The sequence below is a fragment of the Salmo trutta genome, chromosome 27 (assembly GCF_901001165.1).
Source record: "Salmo trutta chromosome 27, fSalTru1.1, whole genome shotgun sequence".
NCBI classification, from domain to species: domain Eukaryota; kingdom Metazoa; phylum Chordata; class Actinopteri; order Salmoniformes; family Salmonidae; genus Salmo; species Salmo trutta.
In genome coordinates this window covers 29,639,871-29,665,726 of record NC_042983.1, presented here as the reverse complement: position 1 = coordinate 29,665,726, position 25,856 = coordinate 29,639,871, and the positions used below count along the sequence as shown (strand labels likewise).

General features: G+C 43.6%; 2 protein-coding genes across 5 annotated transcripts in view; one reads left to right on the top strand and one right to left on the bottom strand.

The window, feature by feature from the left end:
* LOC115164854 (protein FAM222A-like) overlaps nucleotides 1-4,584 on the top strand; it is a 64,023-nt gene extending 59,439 nt beyond the window's left edge. For all 3 annotated transcript variants that reach the window (XM_029717720.1, XM_029717721.1, XM_029717722.1), the window contains exon 3: nucleotides 682-4,584. In XM_029717720.1, the coding sequence (XP_029573580.1) occupies nucleotides 682-2,183 (1,502 nt within the window). In that variant the 3' untranslated portion in view covers nucleotides 2,184-4,584. The remainder of the gene's footprint in view (nucleotides 1-681) is intronic.
* An 18,689-nt stretch (nucleotides 4,585-23,273) lies between these two features.
* The window catches only part of LOC115164852 (transient receptor potential cation channel subfamily V member 4), a 28,206-nt gene continuing 25,623 nt past the window's right edge, over nucleotides 23,274-25,856 (bottom strand). For both annotated transcript variants that reach the window (XM_029717718.1, XM_029717719.1), the window contains 6 exons: nucleotides 25,269-25,434; nucleotides 25,093-25,159; nucleotides 24,677-24,987; nucleotides 24,281-24,408; nucleotides 23,626-23,756; nucleotides 23,274-23,492 (listed from right to left, as the gene is read on the bottom strand). In XM_029717718.1, the coding sequence (XP_029573578.1) occupies nucleotides 23,392-23,492; nucleotides 23,626-23,756; nucleotides 24,281-24,408; nucleotides 24,677-24,987; nucleotides 25,093-25,159; nucleotides 25,269-25,434 (904 nt within the window). In that variant the 3' untranslated portion in view covers nucleotides 23,274-23,391. The remainder of the gene's footprint in view (nucleotides 23,493-23,625; nucleotides 23,757-24,280; nucleotides 24,409-24,676; nucleotides 24,988-25,092; nucleotides 25,160-25,268; nucleotides 25,435-25,856) is intronic.

Here is a 25,856-nt window from a genome sequence, read left to right as displayed (position 1 = left end):
ACGCCACTTTTTGTCGGACGTAGTTAATTAGCCATGAAATTGTCTGAATAATGTCGTTTGTATCCAATATCGCCATGGTACCCCACCCCCCAACACTGACACATTTACATGTTTTGTATGGACATTTTGCTGCCTGCCACCTCTACTCACATCGGTTAAACTCTTCCTAACTGAGTAAAGGCCAATCAAAGTATTTTGTGTGAGCGGACTCCAACATTGTGGAATTTAATTTTGGGGGTTGGAATGGCTGCAGGTACTTCAGGTAGCATAGCCCCACTACAACCAGCAGTTTCAGTTGTGCTTGACACATGAGCTTGGTTATGAGAGTGTAGTTCTGGTACCTGGCAGAATATCTAGCTAGTGTTACACCCATAGAGAGGTGTATGTATATGACTATATTAATGTGTTCGAATTCAATCTCTGGTTACTCCCCTATACTACAACTTAGATCTAAACGTTACAATTCAGAGATTCCCAGCAGTAGTTTATCAGCAGTCGTCACCGTTCTCTCTAGTTATTCAACATGGCCTCATTAAAATATATAAAAAATGGTGAACCGTTGTAGTTATACCTGTGGTGATGTATTAGTTTGATATTCCCTGTGGTGACGTATTATCTTGTCACATGTTGGTTAGCTTTGTCCCTTGTTCTCACTCCAGTGTCTCTCTCTTCGTCTTGCAGGTGAGCTGGTGGTTCCCATGCATTCTCCCCGCTACCCCAGTGTGGCTGAGCTGGATGCCTACGCGCAGAAGATGCAGAGCAGCCCGCTGTCCATCAAGATCTTCCCCACCAACATCAGGGTCCCCCAGCACAAGCACCTTAACCGGACTGTGAATGGCTTTGACACCACAGGTAGCCAGCGCTACAGCCCCTACCCACACCTCCACACCGGCGGTTACACAGGCCTCCTGGCCATTGTCAATGCCTCCTCATCCTCCCCCTTCGGCCCCACTAAGGGCATCATCAAGAACTCGGAAGGCAGACGGACTAAGCTCTCCCCAGCCCAAATAGCTGTGGCCCCGTACCCGCCCCCTAGCAGTAGCACTTTAGCCAATGGCCACGGCCAGATGGTGTACCACACGGGGTCCTCGAAGCCCCCTGAAGCCCCTGCCCTCTCCCGCTCGGTGCCCCCTAACGTCACTGTGGCCGGCTCTATGATCCCCGTGACAGGGGGGCGAGGCCTGGCCCAGCCCCTCTCCCAGTCCAATCTTCCCTCCATCCAGAGCATCATCTATCAGATAAACCAGCACTGCCAGGCCCAGGCTCTGCAGCAGGTGTGCCAGGGGGCCACCTCCTCCACCGCACCTTCCACCAACCCCAGCCCCTCCAAGCAGGGTGCGGGGGGTGTCATGGGCATCTCCTCTGGCTCCTCAGGGGGCGGCTATGTGGGCAGCATTGTGCCCCAGCCTAACCTGGTGTACACAGGAGCGGGGCTGCCGCTGGCGGCCCACAGTGGCGAGGCCATGAAGGCCGGGGTGTACTCTGACAGTATGGACTACATCCTGTGGCAGAAACAGCAGCAACAACAGCAACAACAACAGGCTGTGCTTCGCATGTACAGTGGGGGCAGCGGGGGGGGAGGGGCCATCAGTAAGTCCCCTGAAAGCTGTGGTGCCCCGGGGGGAGGGGGGATTATGGCCAAGGCCCAGGTGTTGTCGTCATCCTCCTCCTCCTCCTCCAGACCCTACCACCTGACGGGGGGCGTTGGCAGCGGGGGGTGCCTGGACAAGGTCAGCTCCTCCCCTCTGAACTGCATGGGGATGCATGGCAACTTCTCTGTGGGCCAGTACTTTGCCCCGCCCTGGAACAGCGTGCTGGTCACCCCTGACAGTGACTGTTACAACCCCCACCAGGAGCTCCTGAGGACCACCACAGGAGGACCAGCTACGGGGGGCCACAGGGAGATGAGCTACCCCCACCACCACCACCCCCACCACCATCACCACTACCCCGCCATGGACAGTGGGAGTGGGGGAGGCCTGTGCTGCAGCCTGCCCAGTAAGAGCCAGCTGTGCAACACATCGGTGCTGAGCAGCAGCCTGCAGTCTCTGGAGTACCTGGTCAACGACATCCACCCGCCCTGCATTAAAGAGCAGATGCTGGGTAAAGGCTACGAGACTGTGTCGGTGCCAAGGCTGTTGGACCACCAGCATGCCCACATCCGCCTCCCGGTTTACAGATAGAGCGGGAGATGAGCGTGCGAGTGCCAGAGCTCAAGAATGAATGAATGAATGATGCGAAATCTGGATTAAAGGTGAGGGACAGAGAAGATCTTGATTTCCTGGGGATGTACAAGTCTGTTGAGACTGGCACTGCTTGAAGCAGCTCGGGGGCTCCAGGGAGGGAAGCGATGGTGTTAGACTGGATCCTGTGTTGGATGACAGGCTGGGGGGGTTCTCCCTGTCAGCCCAGAGTGGTTATTTATCAGTGGGGGAGAAAAGGGATTTCCGTGGTTTTGGTTTTTAGAAGATTCTCCCGATGTTCTGTGGTGTAGTTTGCCAAACCGGAATTTGGGGCATTTTTTTTATTTTATTTTTTTTGTCTTGTTTTGTTGTTGAGTTGACTAAACTTTTTCCTGAGAATCATAGCTTGATATGAAGTGCATACAGCCACCTCTGTTCCCCCATCCAAATAGAAAGCCAATGTGGTGCTGTAGTCACATAGAAGGACCCAAAGGGCTATGGTGTAGGGCTGCTTTCTAAACTCCAAAAGAATACGCACACACATACAAACACACATACATTTGCTTACACAAACACGCACACACACAAAAACGCACACCCAAAAACGCATACACACCTATATGCATACACACACACACACACACACACACACACACACACACACACTAACAAAACACAATATACTAACAAGAAAAATAAAAACATGGAATCAATACTTTGGTATGATGTGCAAGAATCACAATATTGAATGAAAAATATATTACAATATTAGTAATTATTGTTATAATTGATACTATAAATTGCACTGCTTGGAGTTTAAAAACATTGTTAAGTTTGGAGTTTGGATTTGGGTAGTTTGGATATGATATGTTGAAGAAACTTGAAACTACTTTTGTTGTTTTCTATATTTGTGGGTGTATTATATGCATTGGCTGCTATGGAGAAAAGTGTCTCAATGCTTTTTGTTTCATTTGGGGTTTATTGGTTTATTTTGTTATTCCTCCTCAAACTGACGTGCAGTTTCTGATGTTCTGGTGTAAGGCATAGTGGCTGGCCAGAGTGCTCTCTTCTCTAACCAACACTGGAATCTACAGTATATCTTCAAAACAAGAACATTTGCAAAAAGAAAGATGAGAAAAATGTCACTATTGAAGATTGTTATGATTGAGAGGTTGTCCACTATGACCTCTTGTGTATGTTAGTTTATTTTTGTCCTCTAGACCCACCCCCCAACAAAGAAACCCCCAGTTTAGGAATCTGAAAAGGAGGCTGAATCAGCTTTTTCCTATGAGAGGGCTTTTTACTTAATTACTATAATGCTATTCCTCTCTTGCCTAACTTTTATAAGTAAGTATGGTAGAAGTGGGATATCCCTTTCACTTTTGGGCCCTATCATATAGAAGGAGTGTGAGCCAGGACCAAAGGGGAGTCTGTCCAGGGTACACCGATGTGCCCCATACCCCGAAAAACAAGAACAAAGTGAAACAATCATGCCCTGTCCTCTCAGGTGATGTGAGATGAGACAAGGTTCACTGCTTTTTCCTAGTATGTTTCAGCCCATGGTAGTATGTTTCAGCCCATGGTAGTATGTTTCAGCCCATGGTAGTATGTTTCAGCCCATGGTAGTACGTTTCAGCCCATGGTAGTACGTTTCAGCCCATGGTAGTACGTTTCAGCCCATGGTAGTACGTTTCAGCCCATGGTAGTACGTTTCAGCCCATGGTAGTACATTTCAGCCCATGGTAGTACGTTTCAGCCCATGGTAGTACGTTTCAGCCCATGGTAGTATGTTTCAGCCCATGGTAGTACGTTTCAGCCCATGGTAGTACGTTTCAGCCCATGGTAGTACGTTTCAGCCCATGGTAGTACGTTTCAGCCCATGGTAGTACGTTTCAGCCCATGGTAGTACGTTTCAGCCCATGGTAGAACGTTTCAGCCCATGGTTGAGATGAGTTGAGCCCGGGTCATTCATTGACTTTAGGATTCAGAACATTTAAATATTTATTATGTCTATGAGTTTCCCTTGAATGTGCTGCACTTAAATTACTGAGATGTCTAATGCCTTTTGGGACTCGAGTGAACCCGAGAAAAAAGACATTGGATCAGTGCAGCAGTGAAGCAGTCCTTTGGTCCTAAATTAGCATTTCCTTTGTCAGTCAAATTTCACTGGTAAATTGAATTTATTAACTGGAGAGAGAGCTGGGCTTTGTCACGGGGAAATGCTGGCAACAGTAGAGATTTATAAAGTGCAATTATTATGACTGTATTAACGTTTCTCTGAGCTTACACCAAAAAATGTAAACTACAGTTGTGAATACATTCCCAATGTTCCCCGATCCCCATCCTTTTCTGTTTTCAGGTGTAAAATAAATCTCATTTGAGAATATATTCAGAAGCCAAATTTTGGCTGTGAGAATTGTCATTATTTTTCTGTTGTCCTAAAAAAAAAAAAATGAGAAAAGGATCTCATGTCAAATATCCATGATTCTGGAGATGATCGTGTCATGGTGTGACTATATCTAAGGTTTGTGTGTGTTAAAAAGGCTTCATAAATGCTTTTGACGTCATTACAGAACCCAAACTAACCTTTACATAAAGAATTGCTCTTTTAAATGTGCCACGTGTTCAAATGGTCGAGTATGAGTTGCATCCGTTGTTCACATACACTGAAAAAGAACAATTATCGACCTACAGTCTTTGTATCTCAGAATTTGAAGATATTCCAACACTGTATCCCTAGATTTACTAGAGCCACAAAAAGGAGACAACTAATGGCACCTCAATGCATCAGCAAACGTAATTTACGTTTTCCCCTCAACCCGCTTTTTAATCACAATCATGAGTCTTAATGAATATGCTAATAATGTTTGTGGAAGTCCTTGGAAGGCTGACAAAGCAAAGCTCTTAGACCAAAGAGTACCTGGACTTGCACTAGTAGTTTAAGTAAGCCTCCTTAAAGGCCCAATGCAGCAGTTTTTATCTCAATATCAAATCATTTCTGGGTAACAATTTAATTACCTTACTGTGATTGATTGTTTTCAATTAAAATGGTCAAAAAGAAACAAACATTTCTCAAGCAGGACTTTTGTTAGAACTGAAAATTTGCTGTTATTGGCAGAGCGGTTTAGAACGCTGTCTTATTGGTGTATTAACTAATTTACCACATGGTGATGTCCCCATGGAAGGCCAAACATCCCACCAAAACAGGCTGAAATTTCAGGCATTCTTTTCAAACAGCTCTTACACTAAAAGGGCATTTATAATTTTAACAATTTCACAGTATTATTCCAACCTCATAGTTTGGAAATGTATATAAAACACAGGCAAATCATGTTTTTGACTGCACTGGGCCTTTAACATTCCACAGTAAAATATTTTCATGTTGTTTCAACAGCTTTAGCACCCCCGCCACAGTTCTGTTTCTGGCATTGTTTTATTCAGTCTTGTCGAAGTATTTTGACAGATTTACAGAAGATGCATCAGATCCCAAATCCCCTTCCCTTTGGCTTCTGCACCCATGCATTAAACCATGTCACATGATGTTGGAGGAAGGCTAGTGAGACTTCAGGCAGTGTGTGGAGCAGTTGGTGTCAGCGTTTTCCCACAAGGAAACGTTAGTGGTGATGGGCCTCCCATCTAATGAGAGTATTGGATAACGCCTGGGTGACGAACTATATCCTGTTTTTCAGAGAGCAAGGGGGTTTTCTTGGACAGAAGAATCGATAAAACCCTTTAACAATATTGTATTATATCCCTTATCCAATCAAGTATTTCTTCTCATGTTTTTATTTTTCTAGAAAATGACAAAATACCATCAAATCTACATTTTTTTTTCCTTATTAGAAAATTGAAAGTATATTTTCGAAATAAACATCTGAACTGTGAGCTCACGCCCTCTGCCCTTCGACTTCACTGTGGCAGACACTCAAGCTGACCACATGAGCCCCTGGGGACTTGGCATGTTGATGGATTGTCTTTCTTCTTTTGGTCGTATCTGTTAGATCGTTGTTACCACAAAAGGAATGTCTCAGAGCACCCTTCCAGACGGGTATCTCTTCGTGCTGGGCATGTCATCTTCTGTCTGTCCCTTTTGGGAGGTTATAGTTGTGCGTTGAAATGCAGATTGTCAACGTGCTTTTGAAACAGTGGACGTGCAGGACTTTACTCCTCAGCTCTCTTCCTCTCTCCTGACTCCACACAGACTTAAATAGAGGCATATATTATAGCCAAATTTAAAGCTCTGCACTCCACAATGGGCACTATCCTCTCAAACTCTAGTCCTGTAGACGGTTGATTTATTATGTAATGTCCATTTGCAACTGCTTTTCAGAGTTGTACTTGTCATTATCTGAGGATAGAGAATAATACTGTGAGTTAAACTATTCCATAAAGAAAGTCTCATCGTTCCATTCCATCTATAAAAATCGGAACCATTGACCCTTGGTCAATAAAGACGATTGTTTGAGATGGTTAGCATTCAGTAATACTATTACAATGTATCTCTCGTGCTTCATTGGGTGGGATAGGAGGTTTTATTTGGTGGTCACACACAGCCTCCAAACCGTCTGTCCCTCTGTCCCAGACTCTGGATAAAGGGGGTTACTGTTGCTGTAATATACCTTACCCTCTGTCTACTTGGGACAATGGATGCTCAGCCTATATTAGGATAATGGAATTACATTTTCAATAAGACGTGGGCGTCCATCCATGGGTCCATCCGTGCAGGGCCTCTCTCAGCTGCAGAGGCAGAGTGGCATAGGGCATGTCATTATGGAAGCCCTCCCTCCCTCCCTCGCCCTCATCCAGGGCCAACAGAGTTCACCAGTGCTTACACAAACCCAATGTTAGGAGGACTGAAGGGATGGGACAGTGTAAGGGGGGTGGGAGTCACTGAAACACAGCCCCTGCAGCGTCGTCTCAGAGGGCCTTCCTCTTCCACAACACCCTGGGCTCCGAGGCAGCGAAGGCTCTTTTGAAATATGGCCTACTGTTTTTGATGATTGGGGGGATTTGATTTCTGTTGGATTATGCATGGATGTGGCTGTATGTGCCCGGGTCCTAGCTGGCTGAGGGGCCCTGCCTGCTCTCTGTGACAGATCTCACAAACAGAGAGAGATGGAGAGGCAGTGGGGGTCAGAGCAGGCCCCTGAAGCATTTAGTAATCAGGATAATTGCCACGTTGCGGCTGCTGCTGCTGGTTTCAGCCTCCCAGCCGGTGACTGTTCTCCCATATTCACATAGGCTACGCTTTGAGAAACAGTAGTGTGTGCCTCTGTGAGTGTTATGATGCACACTGGTTACTCACATCAAACCCTTCTGCCAATCTATCAAGATCTCTGGCCAGGATTCCAACAAATCACACTACACCAATATCACACTGTCTTTTCACTGGTATATTTCACTGGTAAACGCTGCAGATGTCAGCTCAAGCATAAAATTACCTTAGCCAAGTGCAGTGGGATGTCGGTGCAGTTTGTTTGAATCCCGGCCTAGCACAGTCTTCAGTGAGGGGTATTGAAAGGGTTCCATTTGTATGAAGCACAAATGGTATGTTCTTGTTTATCACCTGCCAGTTGTTCTTTTACTACAGAGAGAATGACCTCCATGACATTTTTGCTATCTAACTGTGGCCAATGGATATGGAGAGAAGTTAATCTCACAAAATGTCTATTGATTCATTCCTCCAGTGCTCTGCATCTCAGGCATCTGAAGGGCACCGTGACACTGGCAGAGGGAAGATACTAAGTGTGAGGCCAATGGGGGAGAGGTGAAGAGGGATCGACTGTGATAGACAGGCTGTTAAGATCTCTCAGTAACCCCCCACCAGCCCCAGCCCCTGCCCCCTGGCTTCAAGTCCATGGCGTCTTTTCACCTTGTGTACATGCCTGTGGCCATAGAACTACTGCAGATATGAACAGGGGATAGGGGCAGATCAATGAAGATCAACACTCCACTCCTTACCAGAGGGCTAGCTGAGACATATCCACTGGCTGCCCCATTGGGCCCCTGTGGTCCCCTATCTCAGGGACCTATCCTCCTCCACCTCTCAACTACCAACTGGAACATTAGATCAACACAGTCCTCTCCGTTTGGCTCTGCTTAAAGCAAAGCATCGTTTCTATTGATAATTCAGTTTTTCTTGAGGAGGCTTGTTTAGGTGACATAAGATCCTTACACAAGTTGCATGATATCTATATTGGGGATTGAATCGCCCACAGATGTGGAGCAGAGTGCTTACAGTTATCCCTCATGGGCACTGGTGATACAGTTGACAGATTGGCATGAGAATATTCAGTTTGAATGTACAGTACTGTTGTTTTTAGCATTCTCTCTCTTTATATCATCAAAAAGCAATAAAAGCATTGGAAAATAAACGTATAGCACAGATCCAAAATCAGATCAGTAGAATCAGAGGCACAGCTTGGAAGCCCTTCTCTGCCAACAGAGTGCAGCTGGGCACGATTTTCAGGCACCTACAAAGTAGAACTTTCTTCAATGTTACAACTGTATGTAACAACAAATTAATTCTATAAGGGCCACCAAATCTCTCATCTATTTCATGGGGTGGCTATATTGCTGTATCCAATCTAAAATCTAAAAAGTCAGGAATTTTTATTTGTTTGTTCTAATTGTATCTATTCATTATTCGTGTGGCACTTTGTGTGGTTCCTGTAGACAAACAGGACAGATTCTACAATGATCTCCAATGCTGCCAAAGTCTGAGGGTGCCACAACCTTGAGAAAATAATATCCAGTGCATTCGGAAAATATTCAGACCACTTGCTCACTAACAGGGATGTAAAACCAATTTGTGCTCAAAATTTTGGAGAAATAAGCTTTTTGCTCATGAAACATGGGACCAACACTTTACATTTGCTTTTATATTTTTGCTCAGTGTATTTGAATCTTGGATTTCGACTAAAAGGTTCTGAATTCTAAAAAGAAAAAGCTGTAAAATCCTTTAGCTTTGGAATGTTCAACTTTTGAATGTGCCTACAGCAAAGCATCCCTGTGATTGCTTAGCCCCCTCTTTCCTAGCCCACATTTACATCTCCCCCTATTCGCCCCTACAGCCCCCCTCCCCACCCCACCTCTATCTTATCCAATCTGCTGAGACTGCCGCTGTGTGCCCCCTCATTCACAATTCCACCCCTCAACCCCCCCTCATCCAGCCCAGGTAACATAGTGGATCATTCTAATATTACTGTTCCCTGCTTTTTTGTCAATCTCAGGACTGAAATTTCTTTATTTTGATGTAGATGGTTAATTTATTCTGTCCTCTGTTCTGTAATATTGTTTGACATTAAGTAAATAAAATGGATGAAGGCTTCTATGTCCACGGCTTTGGTTGTTTTTCCTCTCACAGTGGGTAGAAGGCTATGTTATGATAATATGATTTCACTGCAATGTAGGCCTACTCACTTGAATATATAAAATACACACATGCTCTCTCTCTGTCCCTCTGCCTCTCCGTTTCCCTGTCTCCCTCCAACTCTTGTGTAAAGGTCTTCCCATCAGATCCTACTCGAGGGTGGGCCACATACGGATCCGTCCCGCAAGCCAATTCAATCTGGCCCGCAAATTGTTTTTGATGAACAAATCGTTCTGGCAAGAAATCTACGCAGAAATGTTGGCCCTCAAGACAAAATTCTTGCCCACCCCTGTCCTAACTGATTATGGTAACCAATTAGTCCATTAGTGGTGGGAGGCTGAAACTCCATGAACCACACCATGATCGCATACTGTAGTCTGCTGCCCTCTGCAATCCACTGTGGCCTTTTCACCTGATAGTCTGCAACTACACCTGAGGCAGGCAGGATTTGGGTGACTTTGGTACTATCTACTGCTTCTCTCTCTCATCTATAGTTTGACCATTATTGTTGCATAATTAACCTTGGTGCCCCACGTTAGGAGAAAAGCAGTGGTGTAAAGTACTTAAGTAAAAATGCTTTAAAGTACTACTTAAGTCATCCAAAAGTACTCGTTACATTTTGAATGTTGGTCAGGATAGGAAAATGGTCCTATTCACTCACTTATTAAGACAACATCCCTGGTCATCTCTACTGCCTCTGATCTGGCAGAATCACTAAACACACATGCTTTGTTTGTAAATGATGTCTGAGCATTGGAGTGAGCCCCTGGCTATCCAAAAAATAAATACAATGGTGCCGTCTGGTTTGCTTAATATAAGGAATTAAAAATTATTTATACTTTTACTTTTGTACTTAGGTATATTTGAGAAAATTACATTTAGTTTTGATACTTAAGGATGTTAAAAACCAAATACTTTTAGGCTTTTACTCAAGTAGTATTTTACTGGGTGACTTTCACTTCAGTAATGAATGTATCTTTACTTTTACTCAAGTATGACAATTGGGTACTTTTTCCACCGCTGGAGAAAAGTCCTGCAGTGGTTTGAGGTGAAAAGGGGGAAGCAAGAAAGTATGAGTTGTATGTAGTGGTGTGGTGTTTTTTCAAAGGGAGGACAGAAAATGAAGTGGGGAGGGGTACCTTTTTGATTGTGTAATGGGATAACATTCTTTCCTAGATGGAGATTTAAAGGGAGGGGGAACCACATGACCTGGGAACGTCTAAAGACGGGCTTAGATAAAGAGAGGGCGAGATAAAACAAGTTTTGGATTAAACTCTTTTTACACTCAATTTAGCAAGCTAGCCGAAAGGAGGTGTCCTATAGCAGTTGATTATACAGTGCATGATGGGGGTGGGAGGGGGGGGGCAGAGGTTTCTCCAAACAAGGAATAACCCTGATTAGTTAGAGGTCAACTGAAAGCCATTGACCTCTCTCTCCCCTCACCTCCCCTCGCAGTCGCATGCTCTCGCTCATACTATAAAGTAGCTTCCAGTAGACAAAGTGAAATGTATGTGTGTTCACTCTTGTACTTGTTCCTAGGCTTTGAGTTGGACAGAATTCTACACGTGTGTTTATTACCTCTGGCTGTCAGGTGATAACTTGATCCAATCAAATAATGGTATTTTATCATAGTGACCATGTTACAAGTTCCCTTTCTTCTTCATTTGTTGGTGTGTACTGTATGTGAGAGCGTGTACAACAGTCAGCCTATAGGGTATGAGAGCGTTAGCGAATTTGGAAACACATCTACACATTTTACATTTACATTTTAGTCATTTAGCAGACGCTCTTATCCAGAGCGACTTACAGTAGTGAATGCATACATTTCATACATTTTTTCCTCCGTACTGGTCCCCCGTGGGAAACGAACCCACAACCCTGGCGTTGCAAACACCATACTCTACCAACTACACCACAAAGTAGGGCCAGGATTCCATTCAAGATGCGTTATAGAGCAGCGCATTATACAGTAATCTACAGTCATACTGTACTGTGCCTTCGGAAAGTTTTCAGACCCCTTGAATTTGTCCACATTTTCTTATGTTACAGCTTTATTCTAAAATGGATTAAATAAAACATTTTCCTCAGCAATCTACAAACAATACCCCATAATGAAAAAGCAAAAACAGGTTATTAGAAAAAACAGAAATACCTTATTTACAGAAATACCTTATTAAGTACTCAGACCCTTTGCTATGAGACACGAAGTTGAGCTCAGGTGCATCCTGTTTCCATTGATCATCCTTGAGATGTTTCTACAACTTCATTGGAGTCCACCTGTGGTAAATTTAATTGATTGGACATGATTTGGAAAGGCACACATCCATTTATATAAAGTCCCACAGTTGACAGTGCATGTCAGAGCAAAAACCAAGCCATGAGGTCGAAGGAATTATCCGTAGAGCTCAGAGACAGGATTGTGTCGAGGCACAGATCCAGGGAAGGGTACAAACACATTTCTGAAACACTGACAGTCCCCACGAACACAGTGGCTCCATCATTCTTAAATGGAAGAAGTTTGGAACAACCAATACTCTTCCTAGGGATGGCCGCCCGGCCAAACTGAGAAATCGGGGGAGAAGGGCCTTGGTCAGGGAGGTGACCAAGAACCCGATGGTCACCCACAGAGCTCTAGAGTTCCTCTGTGGAGATGGGAGAACCTTCCAGGACAACCATATCTCCACCTATCAGGCCTTAATGGTAGAGTGGCCAGACGGAAGTCACTCTTCATTAAAAAGCATATGACAGCCCACTTGGAGTTTGCCAAAAGGCACCTAAAGACTCTCAGACCATGAGAAACAAGATTCGCTGGTCTGATGAAACCAAGATTGAACTATTTGGCCTGAATGCCAAGTGTCATCTAGAGGAAATCTGGCACCATCCCTACGGTGCAGCATGGTGGTGGCAGCATCATGCTGTGGGGATGTTTTTCAACAGCACGGACTGGGAGACTAGTCAGGATCAAGGGAAAGATGAATGGAGCAAAGTACACAGAGATCCTTGATAAAAACCTGCTCCAGGTTCACCTTCCAACAGAACAATGACCCTAAGCACAAAGCCAAAACAACGCAGGAGTGGCTTCGGGACAAGTCTCTGAATGTCCTTGAGTGGCCCAGCCAGAGCACGGACTTGAACCCGATCGAACATCTCTAGAGAGACCTGAAAATAGTTGTGCATCAATGCTCTCCATCGAACCTGACAGAGCTTGAGAGCATCTGCAGAGAAGAATGGGAGAAACTCCCCAAAAACAGGTGTGCAACGCTTGTAGCGTCATACCCAAGACTCAATGCTGTAATCGCTGCCAAAGGTGCTTTAACAAAGTACTGAGTAAAGGGTCTGAATACTTATGTATTTATGTATTTTTTTATAAATTAGCAAACATTTCCAAAAACCTGTTTTTGCCATTATGGGGTATTGTATGTAGATTGATAACTGTAATGTAACAAAAAGTGGAAAAAGTTAAGGGGTCTGAATACTTTCCGAAGGCACCGGGTTTGGCCGGGGTAGGCCGCCATTGTAAATAAGAATATGTTCTTAACTGACTTGCCTAGTTAAATAAAGGTTCAATTAAAAAACGTGTTTTTTTTTTAAATATGCCATTTAGCAGACGCTTTCATTCAAAGCGATTTACAGTCATGTGTGGATTCATTTTGAGTACAGGTAGTCCTGGGAATTAAACCCACTATCTTGGCATTGCAAGCAACATGCTCTACCAGCTGAGCTACCAACTCAGCTATAATTTACGCTTGAGCCGACATGTGTAGCGCTTACCGTGAATGAGATATCAGCAAACGTTGAGGAAAATGCCTTTAAAAGGCTCATTGTCTGGCTGTCCAGTGCACTGCTATTTAAATGCGCCTTGGATTGAATCCTGGCTTCAAACTACAAGCACCCCAGTTAAATGCTTAATGACACTGGCACCTCCAACCCTGAAAGTTGAGCTGTCGTTGTTTTTCTCCCTTCCATCCTCCCCACCACCACTCCATTCCACTCCACCCACCTAAACCCTGTGATAAGCTCCCAGGCTGATGAGGCGGGCACAGGCAGCCGTCTCCAGCAGAGCATGTGGAGCTGGGAGACTCACTGCACACTGATTTCATGCACACTCACTCACACAGAAAAGAGGGGATCTGTGGAGCAGAAATGCTTCTCTTATTAGCAAAACTCATCCACCTGCACGCTACATTGAGTCCCTGGCAATTTCACAAGAAATCAAGAGGACAAATGCCCATAGCATGAGCCAATGGGCTGCTGTAGCTCTGCCGTCACTGTACCATCAACCTGCCATTTTGACACTCTGAATCATCCCAAGTTCGCTCCTTCTCAGATTCTAGACGAAAGGTCATCTCACCAGCCACATTCCCCCATGATACCTGGGGCCAGTGGTGGAAAAAGTACCCAATTGTCATACTTGAGTACAAGTAAAGATACCTTAATAGAAAATTACTCAAGTAAAAGTGAAAGTCACCCAGTAAAATACTACTTGAGTAAAAGTCTAAAAGTATTTGGTTTTAAATATACTTAAGTATCAAAAGTAAAAGTATAAATCATTTCAAAATCCTTGTATTAAGCAAACTGGACTGCATAGTTATTCTTTTTTTAATGATGTATAGCCAGGGGCATGCTCCAACACTCAGAGATAATTTACAAACAAAGCATGTGTTTAGTGTTTCCGTCAGATCAGAGGCTGTAGGGATGACCAGGGATGTTCTCTTGATAAGTGTGTGAATTAGGCAGTTTTCCGGTCCTGCTAAGCATTCAAAATGTAATACGTTTTTTTGGGTGTCAGGGAAATATATGGAGTAAAAAGTACATTGTTTTCTTTAGGAATGTAGTGAAGTAAAAGTCACAGTTGTCAAAAAATATAAATAGTAAAGTAAAGTACGGATACCCCAAAAAATACTAAGGTAGTACTTTCAAGTATTCTTACTGAAGTACTTTACACCACTGCGGAAGAAAACCAACTGAACTATCTGAACTTGTCCAATAACAAACGTGTTAATAACAAACGTGTTTGTTTTCCGTTGCAAAGCCTTTTGCCACGGTGAGCCCTAATGAATCCGGCGCACAATTGTCCCAGCGTCGTTCGGGTTAGAGTTTGGCCGGTGTAGACCATCATTCTAAATAAGAATTTGTTCTTAACTGGCTTGGCTAGTTAAATTAAGGTAAAAAAAAAATACAGCCTTGGTCCTTGTTCCTAACTCTCCCAGTGGATAGATTCATTTAGAAATGTCTGACATGGGCGACGTATTTCACAGGTGCATATGAAAAGCTTTTCAGGGAATTACTTCAAAGGAAAGACTAATTACGTTTGGAAAAATAATTTGTCTAAGGGACAATGAGTGATCCTGAAATAAACATGTCAGCATGGCTCTAAACGGATCTGCTTTCTGGACTCTACCATCTCTCTATCTACCTTTAAAGACAGATGCTCCGGTACTTTGGCAACTAGCAAGTACTTTTTAAACCTCCCACTTTGAGCTGGATGTGTCAATGTGTAGTTCCTATATGCATAATCTATGAGCAGAATAACTGTCTTACCTCAATTAGCCACTAAAATCCCTAGTTTGAAAGCGACTGTAGTCTGGAAGCTGTCCCGCACAATTTTCCATACATTTACCTCGCCATAAGCCAGCCCCCTAGCAATTTCAGTTCCAGCCAATGAGCTTTAGCCCTTTGCCATTTGAGTGACAGCTAGAAAGATGCACAGCGAGAGAGAGAGAGTAATGACGTGGTGCACATATCTGCACATTTGTGACGTAGTACGCAATTTTCGGGGACTACTTTTGGCTCGTGGGCGCTATTTTCAGAACCGCTGGCTACCTCGTATACAAAAGTACCAGAGAATATCTTGGTGTGCGCACATTACTGTATTTATATGTGGGATATTGTTTTTCAACAGGAAAAGTTCCAAAATAGCTGGGGTGTGTCTTTAAATGGCTGTGAGGGATGTGGTAAATATCAAGTTAGCCATGGTTCATTTCATTATTGAATGAATTACAGTTCTCCTTTCTTCCTCATTCTGATCCCATGATGATGAGCATCTGTGGATATGTTGTGTTAGAGCTGAGTTGATGCCTTTAAAGTACAGCCTGATGTTGAGATCTTTCATTTACCGTGACCGTCAACACCATTATCTCAGAAACCCTAGACCCACTTCACGCTCGTCGTACGAACTGGAAGCATACTCGGACCAACGTGCAGTGTGATCTGGGTTCCACATATTTTATTAAAGTGAAACGCACAAAACAATAAAGAATAAACGAAACGTGACTAAGTGGTGCACATGCACAAAACACAAAATACAAAATAATATCCCACAAACACAGGTGGGAAAAACAGCTACTTAAATATGATCCCCAATTAGAGACAACGATTACCAGCTGCCTCTAATTGGGAATCATACAAATCACCAACATAGAAATAATAACCAAGAACCCCACATAGAAATAATAAACTAGAATACCCCCCAGTCACACCCTGACCTACTTCACCATAGAGAAACAATGGCTCTCTATGGTCAGGGCGTGACACCCACTCCAATTTGCATACCGCCCAAACAGATCCACAGATGATGCAATCTCTATTGCACTCCACACTGCCCTTCCCCACCTGGACAAAAGGAACACTTACGTGAGAATGCTATTCATTGACTACAGCTCAGCGTTCAACACCATAGTACCCTCAAAGCTTATCACTAAGCTAAGGATCCTGGGACTAAACACCTCCCTCTGCAACTGGATCCTGGACTTCCTGACGGGCCGCCCCCAGGTGGTGAGGGTAGGTAGCAACACATCTGCCACGCTGATCCTCAACACTGGAGCTCCCCAGGGGTGCGTGCTCAGTCACCTCCTGTACTCCCTGTTCAACCACGACTGCATGGCCATGCACAACTCCAACACCATCATTAAATTTGCAGACGACACAACAGTGGTAGGCCTGATCACCGACAACGACGAGACAGCCTATATGGAGGAGGTCAGAGACCTGGCCGGATGGTGCCAGAATAACAACCTATCCCTCAACTTAACCAAGACTAAGGAGATGATTGTGGACTACAGGAAAAGGAGGACCGAGCACACCCCCATTCTCATCGACGGGGCTGTAGTGGAGCAGGTTGAGAGCTCAAGTTCCTTGGTGTCCACATCAACAACAAACTAGAATGGTCCCAACACACCAAGACAGTCGTGAAGAGGGCATGACAAAGCCTATTCCCCCTCAGGAAACTAAAAAGATTTGGCATGGGTCCTCAGATCCTCAAAAGGTTCTACATCTGCAACATCGAGAGCATCCTGACTGGTTGCATCAGTGTCTGGTACGGCAATTGCTCGGCCTCTGACCGCATGGCACTACAGAGAGTAGTGCGTACGGCCAAGTACATCACTGGGACTAAGCTGCCTGCCATCCAGGACCTCTACACCAGGTGGTGTCAGAGGAAGGCCCTAAAAATTGTCAAAGACCCCAGCCACCGCAGTCATAGACTGTTCTCTCTACTACCGCATGGTAAGTGGTACCAGAGTGCCAAGTCTAGGACAAAAAGGCTTCTCAACAGTTTTTACCCCCAAGCCATTAGACTCCTGAACAGGTAATCAAATGTCTACCCGGACTATTTGCATTGTGTGCCCCCCCCCAACCCCTCTTTTTACACTGCTGCTACTCTGTTTATCATATATGCATAGTCACTTTAACTATACATTCATGTACATACTACCTCAATCAGCCTGACTAATCGGTGTCTGTATGTAGCCTCGCTACTTTTATAGCCTCGCTACTGTATATAGCCTGTCTTTTTACTGTTGTTTTATTTCTTTACTTACCCATTGTTCACCTAATACCTTTTTTGCACTATTGGTTAGAGCCTGTAAGTAAGCATTTCCCTGTAAGGTCTACACCTGTTGTATTCGGCACACGTGACAAATAAACTTTGATTTGATTTGAGTGTCTTTAATAATGATACAAAACAATTGCGCAATTTTTGACTGATATTCATTATTGAAAAGTAATGAATGATCCAATGGGCTGGGCAGGACACTTGATCTGAGTTGGATGCTGTCAATATCATTATGTACGCAAACCAAAACACAAGAAAAGCAGCAGTGAGTGAGAAAGGCAAGCATGAGTGGAGTGCTGAGCAAGACTGAAGCCCATATAATATAATCAAAGATGGTTTAGTATGAAGATATGTAGAAAGTATTTCTGCAATAGAAATTCCCGATCACGATTGTCGGTGATGTCATGGCGACATCGGCTAGCTAAACTCATGCACAGAAACACGTCATCGGTTGTAACGGTCATCTCACGCCAAACTGAGCATGTACAGGCCGTCAAATCAAAGGCACTCATTCGATATAAAGCTGTTTTTGACAAAAATGGAAATGTGTCAGTTTGTCACTTTCACGAGGTTGGAGTAATAACATGTTCAGCTACTTAAGACATTGTCTCAAATCTAGGTTGTGCCTTTAGATTGAGAAAAATAGGAACACTCATTGACTTTTCAAACCCCCGTCTGGTCTGCCAAGTCTGCTTCTCAAGTGTTCCCGGAAGACTTGCTATGTTGGGCCTCTGGTTTTAGAAACTCTGTGGTATCATCATCTTCAGACTCATCAGGCTCTAATTCTAATGGCCTAATTGGCTAGGTGGCAATATCTGGACAAGGTGTGCTGCCAGCTACACCTCAGTTGTATAAGAAGGGCCCTATAATGACGGTAAACAATGTGTTATAGACAGTCAACCTATTACAGGCCCCAACACAGGGACTGACCCCACTTATCTGCCACTTGTGGTGTTGCGTCAGAGACACAGTTACTCATACGATGACGCAGGCTAGTACAGCATATGAGAGTAAATCACTAGCTTAACGACTTCCTGTGTAAGTGTGCGGTTCCAGAGAGGGTTGTTGACGGTGACACTAGCAAGCCCCGGCTCTGTCCTAGATAATGAGGTTGCAGGGAGGGAGGAGGGCAGGCCAAGTTGTCAGCAGAGCTAGCTAGGTGCTCACACTGCTTAGATAAACCTGGAGGATTAGTGCCCCAGTTAAAGTTGGGGCACAGAGGATTAGCCTCTCCTGTGAGGTAGCAAGAGATTCCCGGTGTCCTTCAGCAAGACTGGGGAGGGAGGGAGGGAGGGAGGGAGGGAGGGAGGGAGGGAAAGGAGGGAAAGGAGATGGGAAAGGAGATGGGAAAGGAGATGGGAAAGGAGATGGGAAAGGAGATGGGAAAGTGATAGATGAGGCTCTGGGTCCATATTCACAAAGTGCAGCTATAGGTCAGATTTCCCTTTTAGATCATAATAAATAAGATTGTATGGACAGGGGGGGACCTGATCCTAGATCAGCACCCCTTATTGTTAATACAGGCCCTGCAGCACTTCTGCCTACTACCTGTCTGAGACATATGACTGTTTAACCAGACAACAGGAGAAGACATAGGAGCAAGGTGGATGAATAAAGGAGAAAAGGTGCATTGGAAGGTAGTAGGCTTTGACTTTTGTTGGAGAATGTGTTTAAATTGGAGAAGTAATTAGTCAAGGTCGTATTCATTTGGCCACACCCTAGCAAAAACATTTTGCAGCGGAAAAATAGAATTTCTTATTGAACAAGTTCAGGTGGTCCCTTACTGTTTCAGTTTGTTTTCTTCCGTTTAGTGCCTAATGAATACAACCTTTGTGCTGTAGGGAAGAAAGGCCACTGAGCATATTTAGGAATTTAGACCTCTGCTTCCATCTGCTGACCAATATAAGGATTGCTGTTGATTGCAGATTCGGACAGCAAGAAATCAAATAGCTCATGCAATTTGATAGTATGTCATATGATTAATTCATAAAAAGGCACAAAGGACCAGGAGTTAACTTTGTTGCAAAATGTATAAAGAATTGTATAAAAAACATTGAAACACATAGGAAGATATTCATCCAATAATGTCCCAAAAAGGCATCAACAAAAGACGATGGAAAAACTGTTAATTTACAATCTTAAATTGACATCTTAAATATTCCTCACTGCAATAGTAATGCCTCCATCTTCAAAACCTTTCCCTGGGTGATATTGGATCAGTAGCAAATGTTCCAGTCTTAAATTAAGGCATATTTTCATGGAACACCAAACCTCTAAAGAAACACATCTACATACACTCCCCAATGTATTTATTTACTTGGACAGTGACGCTAAAACTTTTAATTTGGCTCTATACTCCAGCATTTTGGTTTTGAGATCAAATGTTTTATATGAGGCGACAGTACAGAATGTCACCTTTTATTTTAGGGTATTCTCATAAATCTGTTTTACCATTTAGAAATGAAGGCACTTTATGTATCTGGTCCCCCCCATTTGAAGGTGTCATATGTATTTGGCCAAGTTCACTTAAAGTGGATTAAATTGAGTCAGAAGTATAGTATTTGGTCCCATATTCCTAGCACGCAATGACTAAATGAATTCTGTGACTCTACAATAGAAATTAATGCTAAATAATGTATTGTGTCATTTTGGAGTAATTTTTATTGTAAATAACAATAGAATATGTTTAGAAATGCATAAATATCATAACCCAAAACATGCTAACCTCTCCTGTTATTGGTTATGGTAAGAGGTCAGCATGTTTAGGGGGCGTGATCTTTCTGCATCTATAACTTTCTTACTCATCATTACTGAAGATTCATTCATGATTATCCGTAGACATGGTAGCATCCTAATTAATGTAGAAGTGTTCAGAGACGTACACTACTGGTGAAAAGATTTAGAACACCTACTCATTCAAGGGTTTGTCTTTATTTTTTACTATTTTCTACATTGTAGAATAATGGTGAAGACATCAAAACTATGAAATAACACATGGAATCATGTAGTAACCAAAAAAGTGTTAAACAAATCAAAATATATTTTAAATGTGAGATTCTTCAAATAGACACCCTTTGCCTTGATGACAGCTTTGCACACTCCCAATCACAGGATGTAGTCATTGCATGCTAGGGACCAAATACTAGACTTTTGAAGTGAATTTGTCCAATACTTATGACACCTTCAAATGGGGGGACTAGATACATACAGCGCTTCATTTCTAAACTGTAAAACAGATATGTATGAAAATACCCTCAAATGAAAAGGTGACATTCTGTACTATCGCCTTATTCTAAAATGGATTAAAAAAAATACAAATCCTTCCGAGTGGTGCAGCGGTCTAAGGCACTGGATCACAGTGCTTGAGGCGTCACTACAGACATCCTGGTTTGATTCCGGGCTGTATCACAATGGGCCGTGATTGGGAGTACCATAGGGCGGCGCACATTTGGCCCAGTGCCATCCGGGTTTGGCCGGTGTTGGCCATCATTGTAAATAAGAATTTGTTCTCAACTGACTTGCCTAGTTAAATAAAGGTTAAATAAAAAAATATATATAATAATCTACACCCAATATTTTTCGAAATTGTTGCAAAACAAAATATATATATATATATATATATATATATATATCTATCACATTTACATAAGTATTCAGACCCTTTACTCAGTACTTTGTTGAAGCAGCTTTGGCCGCAATTACAGCCTCGAGTCTGCTTGGGTATGATGCTACAAGCTTGGCACACCTGTATTTGGGTAGTTTCTCACATTCTTCTCTGCAGACATGACACTTGGCATTCAGACCAAAGCGTTCAATCAGACCAGAGAATCTTGTTTCTCATGGTCTTAGAGTCTTTGGGTGCCTTTTGCCAAACTCCAAGCTGGCTGTCATGTGCCTTTTACTGAGGAGTGGCTTCCATCTGGCCACTCTTCCATAAAGGCCTGATTTGTGGAGTGCTGCAGAGATGCCTTTCCAAATCCTGTCCCATCAATTGAATTTACAACAGGTGGACTCCAATCAAGTTGTAGAAACATCTCAAGGATGATCAATGGAAACAGGATGCACCGGAGCTCAATTTCAAGTCTCATAGCAAAGGGTCTGAATACTTATGTAAATAAGGTATTTCTGTTTTTTATTTTTAATAAATTAGCAACATTTTCAAAAAACGTTTCGCTTTTTCATTATGGGGTATTGTGTGTAGATTTTTAAAAACTTAACAAAATGTGGAAAAAGTCAAGGGGTCTGAATACTTTTTCCGAAGGCACTGTATAACAATAACTCTAGTTTTGTGTAATTTAGTACAGGGTTTCCCAAACTCGGTCTTGGGGCTCCCCCTGGGTGCATGATTTGGTTGTTGGAAAAATGACTTGTGTTATGCACAAAGTCGATGTCCTAACCGACTTGCCAAAACTATAGTTTGTTAACAAGAAATTTGTGGAGTGGTTGAAAAATGAGTTTTAATGACTCCAACCTAAGTGTATGTAAACTTCCGACTTCAAATGTACATACATACTGTATGTTGGAGTCATTAAAACTCGTTTTCCAACCACTCCACAAATTTCTTGTTAATAAACTATAATTTTGGCAAGTCGGTTAGGACATTTTTCCAACAATTGTTTACAGACAGTTTATTTCACTTATAATTCACTGCATCACAATTCCAGTGAGACAGAAGTTTACATACAGTAAGTTGACTGTGCCTTTAAACAGCTTGGAAAATTCCCGAAAATGATGTCATGGCTTTAGAAGCTTCTGATAGGCTAATTGACATAATTTGAGTCAATTGGAGGTGTACATGTGGATGTATTTCAAGGCCTACCTTCAAACCCAGAGCCTCTTTGCTTGACATCATGGGAAAATCAAAACAAATCAGCCAAGACCTCAGGAAAAAAGTGTAGACCTCCACAAGTCTGGTTCATCCTTGGGAGCAATTTCCAAATGCCTGAAGGTACCACATTCATCTGTACAAACAATAGTACCGAAGTATAAACACCATGGGACCACGCAGCCATCAGACCGCTCAGGAAGGAGACGCACTTCACAAAATAGATAGCATCATGAGGGAAGAAAATTTTGTGGATATATTATAGCAACATCTCAAGACATCAGTCAGGAAGTTAAAGCTTGGTCACAGATGGGTCTTCCAAATGGACAATGACCCTAAGCATACTTCCAAAGTTGTGGCAAAAGGGCTTAAGGACAACAAAGTCAAGGTATTGGCCATCAGAAAGCCCTGACCTCAATCCTATAGAAGATTTGTGGGCAGAACTGATAAAGCGTGTGTATGAGCATGGAGGCCTACAAACCTGACTCAGTTACACCATCTCTGTCAGGAATAATGGGCCAAAATTCACCCAACTTATTGTGGGAAGCTTGTGGAAGGCTACCCCGAAATGTTTGACCCAAGTTAAACAATTTAAAGGCAATACTACCAAATAATAATTGAGTGTATGTAAACTTCTGACCCACTGGGAATGTGATGAAAAAAATAAAAGCTGAAATAAATCATTCTCTCTTCTATTGTTCTGACATTCCACATTCTTAAAATAAATTGGTGATCCTAACTGACCTAAGAGGATTAAATGTCAGGAGTTTAAATGTATTTGGCTAAGGTGTATGTAAACTTCCGACTTCAACTGTACATACAAGTGCCTAGCTCAAGGCCCATTAACAGATTTGTCACCTAGTCAACTCGGGGATTCGAACCAGCGAACAGGTAAAGATGCACCTTCCCCCTGGGTTAAAACCATCAAGTAGAATCCTCACGTAGAGGAGACTGGTCATCAGAGCAATGAATGGTTGGCTTGAACATACGTTAGATTCCTAACTTTCTAAAAATCTGTTAGATTTTCTTATAGTACTTAAATACATATTTTTGGCAACAGAGTTTTGTGCAAAGTTGCAAACTTTGTGGCCCAACAGTTTTTTATTCATTTGAGTATGATGACCTCCGATCTGCAGGGTGTTCTTAAGGACCCGGGGCCCCCCATTGGCCCTACACAGGTTCAATGTCTGGAGGTCAGTGGCTCCATTTCCAATACTAGGTCCCGTGTTTGCTGCCTTTTATTCTGCTCCATAACCCGCGGCACCATTGTGGACCAACGATCTACAGGAGGTTGGGGAACAAAGGTCAAAGGTTGGCTAATGTGATTTACCTTGCCCTTATACACTGTACTGTATATTTGTCTTTGTAGACTATGTGTGAGCATTTATTAGAAACCGAAGTATAAGAGCCTCACCTCTCCTCGGGCCACGGACAGTTTGATGAACTGTACTGGAGCTTTGGAGGGTCTCTGTTATGTTCTTGCCTGGGTCTTCGTTGATTATGGCCAGGTTCTGATTCCAGTGGCACCAGTTGACCTCATCCACCCTGGGTGACCACAGAAGATGTTTGCATTAGATGTTTGTCATGTGCCCTCCGAAACATGACCCGCCAAACCGCGTAGGTCGAGTCATGTGCCCTCCGAAACATGTCCTTAACACCCGCCCTCTTAACCCGGAAGCCAGCCGCACCAATGTGTCAGAGGAAACACTGTTCAACTGACTACCGAAGTCAGCCTGCAGGCACCTGGACCGTCACAAGGAGTCGCTAGAGCGCGATGAGCCAAGTAAAGCTCCCCTGGCCAAACCCTCCCCTAACATGGACAACGCTGGGCCAACTGTGCGCCGCCCTTTGGGACTCCCGGTCAAGACCGGTTATGACACAACCTGGGATCAAACCCGGGTCTGTAGTGACGCTTCAAGCACTGCGCCCCTCAGGAGGCCCCCAGAATATTTTTTTTTCACAAAAAAGAATATCACAAAAAAGAAGACACTGGGCTATCTGTCTGACCAATCAGACACATTTCTCTAGTGCAGAGAGGGATGAGAGTCCAGAGAAATGACTGTGTGTACCTGAAGCACCAGCGGCAGTCAGGGGTGCCGTCCCAGTTCTTCCCCACTGTCACCATCTCCCCAGACCGAAAGGACTTCCGCAGACACACAGGGAAGGAGCGCTCGATGTCCAGGATGGTCGTAGCCCACTGTCGTTAAAACAGAATGTCAACCGACATGTAGTAGTGTCTTTCATAATATAATGTGGCTCTGCCTAGACAATGAACTGTGCATAATGCCATCAACAGAGGATAACAAGGTTGTGTTCATTAGAAACCAAAAAGAAAGCAGATTTTCTGCACTTTCTGTCCAATAAGAAATTATTGTTTTTTGTTTTCTGTTGCAAAACATTTTCTACAATGTGCCCTAATGAATTCTAGGGAACCTAGCTGTCCATCAGCTGTCCTCCTCACTCACCTGCAGCTTCCAGATCTTCTTGCTCTCCTTGGACACCTGGCTCACCGTCTCTCCCATCAGAGCGATCAACATGTTGAGCAGTAGAACAAAGCTGAGGATGATGTAGGTGACCAGCAGGATGAGGAAGACAGCCGGGTACTGAGTCCTGCTGACCATGTCCAGATCGCCCATCCCGATGGTCAGTTTGAACAGGTCCAGCAGGAATTTGCTGAAGGTGTTTGTGTCCCGGCACTGGGGGTAAGTGGGGCAACCGCCTTTCTCTGGACACACCTCTTCCGGCCCGGGGCACACCGTCAGGAGGGACACTAGAGCTGGGGAGGAGATGGGAGACATGAGGAGATGAGGGAAGTTCTCTTCTGTTTGAACTGGTCATCAGACTGCTGAGAAGAAGAAGTGCTGAGTAGAGGACACTGTACCTGACGCATATCCAATCATGAAGAGCAGGTAGACCAGCAGAAACCGGAACAAATCTTTGAAGAGAATCTGAGAGCCAAAGAAGAAGGATAAATTGTGATCTGTCATCTAGTGTCCAAAGAAGTCCATATTCATTTCAAATTCAATGTGATGGATGAAAGAGTGAAGGAGTTGATACCTTCTGTATCATGATGCTGTAGGTGCCGGTGAGCTTCAGGCCTCTGGTGAAGTAGAGAGTGTTCATCCAGCCCAGGACCAACGCAAACACCATCACAGCCACATAGGCCTCGATACCCGACAGGTAGAGGGCCGCAGTCACTATCACCAGCAAAGAGTAGATGAAGCTAAAAAAATATAGAAGAGTTGGGCCGTGTTCATTTGCCCAAAATGGAAGAAAACAGACCGAAATGTACAAGATACACGTTGTACAATAATGAATACGACCCTGATGTTAATATTCCAGGAAACAGCAATAATGGGGCGGCAGGTAGCCTAGTGGTTAGAGCGTTGTACCAGTAACCAAAAGGTTGCTAGATCGAATCCCTGAGCTGACAAGATAAAAAAATCTGTTGTTCTGCTCCTGAACAAGGCAGTTAACCCACTGTTCTTAGGCCGTCATTGTAAATAAGAATTTGTTCTTAACTGACTTGCCTAGTTAAATAAAGGTTACAAATAATCATTCCTACCTACACGGGAATGGCATTTAACGGGCACACCATGTAGGCCCTCGCAGACGCAGCGCTAATGATGAAAACAAACATGCTTT